The following is a 12,117-nucleotide window of genomic DNA, read 5'->3' on the forward strand; positions in this document are numbered from 1 at the left end:
CTAAGTCCTAAATACCAAGTGATCACTGATCATTCTTGCAAAAACATCAGAACAGTCTCAGTCAGAGCCAAACGGCACATGACACGGAAAATAATCCAACGCTGCTTTTATACGTTTGCAACTAACCTACTACATGAAAATCTTTTTTTTTATTTGATTGATACAGTCACAACCAGACCACGTGAACACAGTGTTTGATGCGGCTCTGATCAGAATAATTGACCTCTAAGGTCGTACCAATCATTGCTATTCGATCCCGAATAGTGAGTAGGAGGAAGGAGGTATATGCGTTGCTGTATCACCAATTCACCATCAATGTTGAATTTCTGTTGAACGGAAAGACAGACTCTCGTATCGTATAGGCTACTAGCGTACTAGGGTTACGCACATCGACCCGAGTATTAATTGTGATGATTTCAGTCGCGCAGTGAGAGCCTATTATTCGAGTACTGAAATTATAATCCATTGCCACTGACACATATATTTATCAGATCCTATCTAGACTTATTCCCCAATCCTAGGAAATCTCAGGGCGGGGATAATAAAGTTAGCTGATCCGGGAGAATGCTAATCACGTGATTAAAAACTGCTAATCGGTACGCATTTTAGGCGGAGATAATAAAGTTAGATGATCCGGAAAAATGCTAATCGTGTGATTAAATACTGCTAATCGCGTCGCGTCAAGTTGGAGAAGGTTACGCGCGATGGTTAGTCGAGGTGTCCCGCGTTTTCAATCAAGTGGCGTTATCTGTTGCATCATAATGCGAAAACGCGTTCTAGGCTGTCAGTCAGTGTTGCCAACCTCGCGGTTTTCCCGCGAATTCGAGCTTGTCGTTTTCGCGATTAGCGGTTTATTTTCAGGAGTCGCGCGTTGCTTGTTTTAGGGCTTGTTTGATTTTTTTAATTTGCTTGTTTTGCGCTTGTTTTGGCTTGCAATACACAAATGCTGTGAGCGTGTTCTGGGGCAATGGGATGAACTAAAACTGCACTTTGACTTGTGCAAAGTATCTGAAAGATGCTATATGATGCTGAAATCTTATCAAACATGAATGGTGATCCTGTTAACAAGTTGTAATTGCAGATTTTGACACCGATCTTGCAACAATTCAACAAAATCAACAAGCTTTTTCAGTCCGAATCTGGAGATCGTCTAAAAATACAGGATGATCTGATACTATTCTTTCGCTCGTTGGTGTCAAGGTTTGTGATACCCTCGTACATACCACCATTTGATGAGGGCATTGTTACCTTGAATCTAAATGATACATCACTTTTCCTACCATTGGCAGCAGTTGATTTTGGTGCATTGTTCACCTCGTCTATTCAAGACTTAATGCTGAATGACACAGTAATTCAAGAGGTAAAAAATCGTTGCTTGGGATTTTGGTTGAGGGTGCCAAATAAATACTTCTCAGGCTGCCTGAAAATATACGACTTTGGAAATCACTGTCATCTTTCAGCCCTGTTGCGGTGTTGTCCCAAGTAAAGCAACCCCTTTCTAGCTTGGCACTTGCTAAGCTCTACAACGGTGATCTGGGGCTGCTAGACACCCAATACAGAATGATGAATTTGATACAGCGGAATATTGATGGCGATATTAAGGCAGAACAGCTATGGCAAAAAGCTTATCAGTGCAAAGATGTAAGTGGTGAGCGTGCTTTTGAAGAGCTGGCATTATTTGCTTGGGCAATTTTATCATTGCCTTTGAGCAATCCAGATGTTGAGCGAGCTTTCTCACAAGTCAACATCATCAAATCAAAGCTCCGAAATCGCATGACCAACAAAACACTTGCTGGAATATTGCATGTGCGATATGGCATGAGACGGCAAAATGTTTGCTGTACCGACTTCAAACCTATGAAATGCATGCTGGAGCGGTTTGATGAAAGCATGTATCAGGACACTGTGGATGTTGGACAGGAAAATGACATCGTTTCACATGTTAGGCCTATATCTGAGTGAATTGTATTGTAAATACAATGTTTTGCATTATAAAAAATTGTTGCTTGTTTTCAGGCTTGTCTCGGCTAAAAATTCGCTTGTTTGGGGCTTGTTTTTCAGATTTTTTTGCTTGTTGTAAAATAACTTGGCAACCCTGCTGTCAGTTGTCAATTTGTGGACTTAAACAGCAGCCTGCTGATAACAATAATTTCACTGTAATAGGTAGAATTATCATCATCGCCAAATGAAAGTCGTGTCCAATTTGTACGGTAGCCTGCAGTTAAGAAACGGTTTATAGAATATTGATATTGCTCTGCAATGGTGGGTACATAATTCGTTGATTGTTTAGTGAAGCCTTTACCTAGGAAGCAATCGTCACGGTCATTATCGGGAATAATTGTGCGCAGCACCGTAACTGCCGCACCCCAAACCCCCCAATTGGGGGGGGGGCGAGCTCGAAGGGGGCCCATAATTATTTCGTGAATTAGCATAAATCATAGAGTATTTTTTGAAAATTTATGCAATTTTTTCAAAATTTTTTCGCGAATTCAAGTAGCCATTTATCTTTACTATTGGGTATTGGGCCCTTACCGCGCCACGACCCACCAAGACATACATTCAAGTTTTAGTCCATATATCATGCGACTCCAAGAAGTGTACCAGAACGATCGGCAGCGAGAAAACCTTGGCCGTAAATGTCTATGCCCTTATGCTGACCGAAGACTTCGTTATATATACAAAATACATATAGGTTTAATTGTCCATAGGCGACTAAATGACTGGCGCCGAATGTTCCTGTCTTTGCAATCTGAACCTCACCATCCCGCTGGGAAAAATTTTATGCCAGTGAAGAAATACCAATTTGAAATCATGTGCGTCTCTTAGTTTAGAAGCCTACGTTAGGGCGATTCTATATTTTTTGATATAGCAGACTGGAAGTCACGAAATAACATCATGTAACGAAGTCATGTCAACGGGTCCGCCCGCCCGAAGATGTTTAATTATTATTTACGGGCCCTCCCGTTTTCAAGACACTTCACTCAGCTCTACCGGTAAATCTAATTACGTGAGTAGAGAGGACAATAAATTGATAGCATAATATATATGCAATCGCCGATCTGATTGACCGATTTTATCATAAATTATCGAAAATTTTCGCGCTTCGCGCTGGCTCACAATACAGTACAGATGATTTCGTGACAAACGCGAACGACGTGATGGAGGGGTCGTTTCATCACCCTATGGGAGCCCAAGAGCCACGTTTTGGGGGGCCTGACGAGGTGCTGTTTCGTTCCTGCCGACGGGTATACGCCCGAAGATGTTTAATTATTATTGAGTGGTCCTACCTTTTCAATCACACGTCACTCAGCTCGTTTTAAATAATGCCAGTCATAATTTCACTGTGAACATCAATCATAAACAAATCTCAATATGTGACTCAGCAAAATATCTCGGCGTCACCATTGATTCCAAATTGTCTTGGAAGCAGCATATTGAATGCACAATATCAAAACTAGCTCGGTGTGTGGGAATAATGACCCGTCTCCAATCTTTGGTTTCCAGATCAGTACTACGAACCATCTACTTCTCTCTTTTCCACTCGCATCTGCAATATGGAATCGTAGTATGGGGAAATGCATGCACAACATTTTTGTGCAGAATTCGAACCCTGCAAAACCGTGCGATACGGATGATCTCATCTGTACCTTTACGTACCAATTTATCGCCTTACTACCGTAAGCATCGAATTTTGCGAGTTGATGAACTATAACGCTTCGAAGTATCAAAAGTTGTTCACAAATATTTTTCCAATAGTCTGCCTCCTGTGTTTGATGACTTTTTCATACCTGCTAAGCATGTCCATTCCCATTACACGAGATCCTCGTCTAAAGGAAACATCTACTTACCCCCACCCAATAGCAACCTAACTAAGAGATCTATCGACCACTCGGGACCTATCATCTGGAATGCATTACCACCACATATCCGTGAATTGCCTTATAATAGATTCAAAAAAGCCCTACTTGATCACCTCTTGTCGTTACACTAACACTGTTGCCCTACCTCGCCCAGACATTGCTTCATTGATCATTTGCTACCATTGTTTAATTTTTTTTCTATTTTCCTTTTTTAACTAAACATTTTTTTACAGCCAGACTGTTCAGAGTCAAGTGTACCTGTTTGAGGCTGGTGTGATCAGACTAGATGACCTTCACGGTCTTATCGATCATTCCTATCTAATACCGAATACTGTGCACGCATATTTTCTGTACCACCATCACTGCCGTTTGTTATGTATTTTGGTTCGATGAAAATAAAGACTCTCTTTCTCTCTCTCTCTCTACCGGCAAATCTGATTACGTGAGCAGAGAGAAGATAAAAATTGATAACAATATATATGCAATTCCCGATCATACTGACCGATTCAGTCATGAATTCTATAAAATTTCTCGCGCTTCGCGCACTTAGGCGACAAAGGCTGATTCACTAAACAAACTCCCAACGAATATGATAAATAGCGGTAAACAGGGTATTGCCGGAGGGGGTCTGGGGGGCGAAGCGCCCCAGAAGTTCGGTCTATAACCCTATGGGGGGGGGGGCAAGACCACAGTTTTTTTTTGGGGGGGGGGCTGACGAACTGCTGTTACGGCCCTAATTGTGCGTATAGAATGGTACGAAGTGTACGCAGTTTTTATAGATAGGGCAATTAGTTATCTATAGTTTGTTCCGGCTTGTTAAATCATGAGATTAACACTAACTTTGTGCGCTGCGATCAACTGGTTTCCTTAATCCTGATGGGTTGATAAATCCTGACGACCACGATAATCGACTTTATTGCTAATTCAACTTTATTATCTCCGATCTAAATCGGATCAGCATCCAAATCACGTAGTAAAGAGCTACATTCATCAGTAGAAATGCCATTTCATGGATTCACAGCATTCTCACCAGTGCAACGAAATTGGTATGGTCTTAGAGATTTAGAATCATCTTTAATTCGACGAACCGGCATTATCTACTTTGGGATCGCATATTTGAATTTCGATATACCCCATACACTCACGACGTCACAATGAGCCATATTCGATGCAGCATCGAATCACTCAATTCAGTTCTATTCAACCTTGTTAAGCTCCATTTGCACTTTTTTTGTAAAATAAATTCCATTCGCACAAACAAATCGAAAATTGTAATACAAAAAGAAGATGAAGATAAGATACTTCACAACATTTTGTTCAGATGTGCAACAAATTGACTACTGCGTATCTTAAGCAGAGGTGGTCAAAGTAGTCAAGAAATCTACTCAAGTAGAAGTAGAAGTAGCGACGAAAAAATCTACTCAAGTACGAGTAGAAGTACTTCTTCTTTAAGCAACCTAAAACTACTTGAAGTAGAAGTAGAATTGACTGACTTTAAAAGTACTTAAGTAAGTAAGTAGTTGTGAAAACGATCCTAATACACGTTCACATGGATTGTAAAAAGGTGCAAATTGAGCTATGCGATAGGTGACGAGCTTGATTCATATTGATGCATACCAGTGTTGGGATGACTCGAGTCATGACTTGACTCGAGTCAGACTCGAGTCACCTTTTTCGTATGACTTGACTTGACTCGAGTCACCTTGCTAAAATGACTTGACTTGACTTGACTCGGCGTATCAGAAATGTGAATTGACTCGTGACTCGGAGCAAAATTCACGAGTCAATTTCAAGTCATCGGTGTCGATAAAAATCACTGTATCTTGCATATGTTCGGATTGTTCGCGAAATGCTAGTGGCGACCAATCATTCAATGATCGTGCGTTTCACTGAGCCTTTATTGTTCTCTCACTTATAAATGGACCGCAAATGAAGTGATCGAAGCTTACAGCTTACGTTGTGGTAAACTAGTAGTAAAGTAATTTAGTAGCAAAATGTATATTTCTGTACTCTATTCTTACCTTAAACAAACCTCTTGTCTTATTAAAATTGCCTTCGAGCTCGAATTGTATCATATCAATTTGTAAATGGGTAATGTATTGCATCTTATCAATTCGTTTCTCTATCCTCTATTTTGCCTGGTAACTATAAACGGAGGCTATGAAATTACTTACGTAGTATACGTATATCTGAGCGATACAGCGCCTTCTTGCGTGTATACATTTAACTCTATTTTCGATCATCGGTTCGGAATCAATGACCCCTTACTCTGTATTTCAGACAGCTCGTAAAATGCAATGACATGATCATGCCTCATTCTTCGAAAAGTCAGCTTGACTTGAATTGTGACTTGACTCGTGACTTGACTTGACTTGACTCGACTTGACTCGAGTCACCTCCAAAAATCGAGTGACTTGACTTGACTCGAGTCATCTTCGAAAACCGATTGACTTGACTTGACTCGAGTCAAAATGTGCATTGACTCGAAATGACTCGTGATTCGAAGGTAGTGACTTGATTCCAACACTGATGCATACCAGCAGGTGTCCAATTTTCGATAGCATAAGCATTCGTCCACATCATGGGATGAAAATGATAGTATTTATATGGAAATGCGATGGTAATCCTCTGTTTTCTCGTACAGCACGTTTTAGAAAATAGCATGGTATGGCGCCATGCCCCATATTATAAGACCCGTAGTTTAGTCGAAGAGCAATACGGAGAAGTTGTATAGGATACGGTGTAAACACTTTGCGCGATTAGTAAACGTTAATAAAAATTATGGTGGACCATAAAAATGCCATATTGTGTAGCTATATTTCCAGAAATTAAAAGCATTACTACACTTGCTTTTATACTTCAGAATAACGCGAAACAATAACTTCATATTGTTAATTTATTCGCTAAAAGCTTTTCGACTAACTCTCATCAGTAGCGAACGTTAGTGATGGGGTGAATCAAATTCGAAATGTAAGAACTATTTTGTCTGTATGACGTAATAATAACAAAAACAAACAACTAGTAGACGGGCTAGATACGGTAGTAACGGTACAAAACAAACGTTACGAGTACATATTCGGTTATAAATAACCGAAAACACAACACATAACATTAATGAAATATTCCAAGAGTGTAGAGGCGTTCCTTCTGGCGACAGAGAATCGGCTTTCGTAGCTTTATGATCGTAGATTCCAGGACCTTTAAATGAAAAAGAGAACGGCCACGAGCAAGTATAGAAAATTGACTGTCGTTGTAATGATCGTTCTCGTAATGATCGTTCTCGTGGCCGTTCTCTTTTTCATTTAAAGGTCCTGGAATCTACGATCATAAAGCTACGAAAGCCGATTCTCTGTCGCCAGAAGGAACGCCTCTACACTCTTGGAATATTTCATTAATGTTATGTGTTGTGTTTTCGGTTATTTATAACCGAATATGTACTCGTAACGTTTGTTTTGTACCGTTACTACCGTATCTAGCCCGTCTACTAGTTGTTTGTTTTTGTTATTATTACGTCATACAGACAAAATAGTTCTTACATTTCGAATTTGATTCACCCCATCACTAACGTTCGCTACTGATGAGAGTTAGTCGAAAAGCTTTTAGCGAATAAATTAACAATATGAAGTTATTGTTTCGCGTTATTCTGAAGTTCTGTACCACAAATCACTTGTTTTTATACTTCAACATGTATGTTATCCAGACAAAAGAACTGATATTAATTATAACTCAAAGTATATGATACTGGAAATTGAAAGTCAAATATAAATTCTCCTTCTAAAAGCCGAACATGTATTTCATGTTTTTAGTCCAGAAAGTTTCAAAGGTGGTATGCTAAAACAGCTCTAAAACTAAAAGAAAGTCAGAGTCCACTTTTCCAGATTTGAACACGCCATGGGCGGACATGCTAGATTACGATATGACAAGTAGATGCTAGATTGCGAAACATCAGTTTCAAACGTTATGATGAGCCATATATACTGTGATGAATTATTTGATATGGGCGAAGGGCGACAATGTGGCGTGAACGGCACCACGCCGACGCTCTACCTAAATTATATTCACCGATACCTTCGTGAAATCATACTGGTCACTCCGTATCCACTGCGCGCGAAGCGCGACAAAAATTCTGGGCTTTGCTAAAATTCTATGAAAATTATATGTTGATACTCCGTGAAAACAGCCCCGAAATTCCTCAGCTATCTTCCTGATTGGAAGATTGAACTACTTCTACTTGACAAACTGAAAATAGCGAAAAGTAAGTAAGTAGATCACAAAATATTACGAAGTAGAAGTAGAAGTAGCGAAAATCAGATCTACTTGAGTAAGTACCAGAAGTAGAGCATAACTACTTGAGTACTTCGAAAAAGTAGAAGTACTTCGTTACTGACCACCTCTGATCTTAAGCTATCAAGTGTCTCATTAAAGAGGTAACTTTTTTCGCTCGTTTTGATTTCAACTATTTCACTAAAACCCTTCTCGACCAAACAAGTTGTTGGGTTTTGTACAATGACGTCTACTAGTGCTTGGATGGCCAGGTCTTAAAATCTGTTCTGCGGTCCTATCCATAATACAGCGTATTTTTCGGTGAAAAATGCTTGTTGGCAGAAATCGTTTTTGAGAGCTGACACAAAAGGTCCTTTCGTCTCTAGTTTGTCGAGAGGGTAAAAACCCACATGTCTGTGTTGCGGCTTTTGCCTTATGTATTGGAACATAAGGCAAAAGCCTCAACACAAACATATTTTCTGCGTGTCTCGCTTATTTGCTACAGTACCCAACACAGTGACCTTGGATATGTAAAAACTATTGCAGGATCTTTTGCAACAAATATTACATACATATTAACAGATAGCTCTGGCACAGTGTCGACCCAAAATTATACCCTTTGCGGTCCATACATTAATAACCCTTGAAGGGGTAAATATTTTCGTTACAGTAACTTTCAAATGTGAGTCAGTAAAGACTGTCATTTTTCAGCCTGTCGCAGGCTCAGACGGGCTGATTTACTGTATGTCTCCTACACTAGCTTCCAAACCAGGCTTTTCGTTACGTAATAATATCAGTGCGAAAACATTAATTCACCAAGGCTTGTGAGAGCTACGATTAGTGGTGTGCCGTTGAGTTAAACAAGTTTTTATAATTGCCTCGCCACTACAAAAGTTACACTATCCTTGAATTTCCTATTACGTTTATTTGAATCATTCCACGTAAAAAATATTAACAAATTTTTCACGATTTTCATTCGCACTAGTGCGAACCGTCACACAAGTTGAAAAGCACTGACTCAATTTATTTCGACTCGAAGCAAACTAGCACCAGTTTTCTTTCGGAATAAGAATAATTTCCTGCATACTCAGAAGCAATCTTTCCTTGTTCGGTTTCCCAAAACAACTGCTATAACCCAGCATTGGTGACACCAGAAACGACATTTCGCCTACAACGTGCAGTCAGTTTTTATGTATTAAAACATGTGTACTATAAACAGTCGAAAATAATACAGGGCTGGCGATCGATAAAAAGAGCATCGCTCCAATCGTCACCGCGAAATACTTACAGTAGCAGAAGAAATACACGGGGAAAAAGCACCGACCGCATTCAAGCCAACGTGATAGTCGTCGTACTTTCGCGCCGAGCCTACTGCAAATCGATCCGCGTGTAGCCCAAAAGAAGAGGCAAAATGCAATCGTCACTATCTCATGGTCACGACAAGAAGGAGTATAATCAGATATTCAAATGCTCAGCTAAGGTAGCAAGGTCGAAAATGGGGTCGAGCTCGGTCATGTTGCGGGTTACATGTACAGAATCGGTGAAATAATCAACCAACACTGCAAGTACAGTAGAAAAATTCAAACGAAAATCAGACACGATTAGTCCGGTAAAATACTACGACCACGAATAGGGTAAACACTGCGTACAACTAGACTGACGGAATATGCACGCGGCCACGCGATAAGTGCTGCTTTCGTACAGTACCGGCGTCGAGATACCTCACACCCGGCGGATTAGCGAATATCGTGACTAGGCACCAGACATATTCTTCCCGGTTACGCAACGGTGCGATTAAGCGGGTTAAAAGCAGAGTACACTACACTACTCATGTGCACCATATCCGAATTAGAACTATAGCTTTACAATTTTTTACCAGATTTTACTATAATTAGATTATATTCCGAATTACTAAGAACGACATCAAATTATCAAGTTCAGTACAGTTCATTCTCACCAGCATAAGAATGGCGAATGCCTGTACACTAAGATTGGCTCGTTTCTTACTATACAGTTCACCTGCAGTATTTTCGCGAAAACCAGATATTAGATTAGAATAAAAATTAGACCACAGAAATATTTCACAAATCAAAACTACAATTAGTCCTAACTAGACAACTAGAGCTATCTAGCTGTCCTTTTCTGTCATGTAGCGCGCGCCCTTAACAACGCACATTCGCCGGGTCGAAAAACGTAGATCACTGCACATGAATTCAAATTTCTGTCGCAACGTGTCAAGTGCAAATCGCTAGACTTAAAAATTCGTACCACAAACATACACACGCACGACGCTGTACCAAACGACGCGAAGTCTCAAAGTAAAATCAAGGCGATACAGGTAAATAAAACCGCCGGAATCCGACTTCGATACGCAACACCTTTCGCAACCAATCGAGTCAAAAGTTGGATTGTCGCCGTCGTAACGTACCGTTTTAAGATCTCTCGACAGCTGCGAGCTGCGAACGCAGTAAACAAAACGTTAAAAAAGCAGACAGCACAAGAGTAGCAATAGCACCGCGCGAGCAATGGAAAAACGGTCATCGTAATTCGTATCATGTATCAGGCACTTGAGTCGGATCGAGAGACAGACTCTGGCTATAGATTCTCAATTGCATATTCACAAAACACACGGTGCGGGGCGAGTTAAAATACCGTGCCGTACATTTCGGAAACGTTACGAAATAAGATCTATAGTAAAAAAGGTAAAGCGAAAATAAGGGATTCCTTCTGTCGAGAGGCGAAATGCGATTCAAAATAGTTTTCCGAGTCTTGTGCTTTGGCGACTTGGCCGCCTCAATACTGTCGATTCCGAGGTTGCTGTTCTCACGTGCGAACGCGGGAAAGCTGTCGTCAACCTTGGAATTGCAGAGACGAATCCCGATTGCCTGAAACAGCGAAGTCAGACTTGATGCGAGGTTCGCCATCAAAGGTTTCGGATTCGGGATATGCAGCGTGTTTTTTGCTTTTTACATCACAGCAATCCGTGATGCCACAATAATTCGAGTTTGTTGCCACTGGCGATTTTTATTGTTCCACGATATGCCTGCTGGCGACACTCTCGGCCGCGAAAATGTGGAGACTCAGAACCGTGAGGACAATTTTAACGAAGTCTGGCCCCATCAACAATTCCAGCAGTGACATCACGTATTATGGTAGAAATAATTAAAATTTGTTGTAGTTCAACGAAGATACTTTCCTACATTTTCGGGTAGAAAGTCCTTTCTAGGTAGCTTGCCAAAAAGGGAGAAAGAACGTTCAACAGTAGCAGTTGTTGGCTGACAACACTGAAGTTGCGCGTCCATACACTGCTGGAGACACACCGTGCTGCTTTATTCTGACAATACTGTCTACATCACGATTTTTCCTAATGCGCTTCCTGATATAAGAACCATGCAATGCCCACGCAGTCTTGCTTCAGCTGCGGTACTTTGAGCATAACACCATGTCAACCTATTTGTTTCATTTGAATGTTTATGATTCACAATGAGCAGACAATGGGCCGTCTACAATGCTAGGCCTATAAAGTAGGCTACAAGCTGTAAAATGCCAAACGATAAGTTCACTGACAGTGCAAAATCTACGATACAAACGAAATGCAAGTTGCAAAAAGTTTTGGACTTTGTTGAAAATTTGACATATTTTGACCTAACGTTACAATTTTTACCTAATTTTGACTTTTTTTTTGACATGCTAAAAAAATTGCCCTACTTATCACAATGCAATGAGTTCAGACACCACTCAATTTTGAAATTTAACTCTGACAACGCCCTTGGACACGCCAAACTACTACAGACCAACATGGGAATGTATTTGCTTTATACGCATTGACTGAATTAGGTTATATGACCTCTTCAGTACCAAATTCGCAAGTAGACACACAATAAAAATAAATAAAAGGAATATAAAGGAATTGAGCCAAAATCGGTGTGCAGCGTTTTTTTAGGCAACCTGACAATTTTATCAAGTCGTCGGTACAATTAAAATAAAAAACGTT

General features: G+C 40.3%; 2 protein-coding genes across 2 annotated transcripts in view; one reads left to right on the forward strand and one right to left on the reverse strand.

The window, feature by feature from the left end:
* The window catches only part of LOC145458300 (adenine phosphoribosyltransferase-like), a 171,167-nt gene that overhangs the window by 55,420 nt on the left and 103,630 nt on the right, over positions 1-12,117 (forward strand). The window lies entirely within an intron of this gene.
* The window catches only part of LOC145458285 (VPS10 domain-containing receptor SorCS1-like), a 30,003-nt gene continuing 27,185 nt past the window's right edge, over positions 9,300-12,117 (reverse strand). Inside the window, exon 26 of the mRNA XM_080336615.1 lies at positions 9,300-11,008. Within this exon, the coding sequence (XP_080192741.1) occupies positions 10,974-11,008 (35 nt within the window). The 3' untranslated portion in view covers positions 9,300-10,973. The remainder of the gene's footprint in view (positions 11,009-12,117) is intronic.

The sequence above is a fragment of the Botryllus schlosseri genome, chromosome 16 (genome assembly GCF_051294905.1).
Source record: "Botryllus schlosseri isolate E-star chromosome 16, Bs_hap1, whole genome shotgun sequence".
Lineage (NCBI taxonomy): Eukaryota > Metazoa > Chordata > Ascidiacea > Stolidobranchia > Styelidae > Botryllus > Botryllus schlosseri.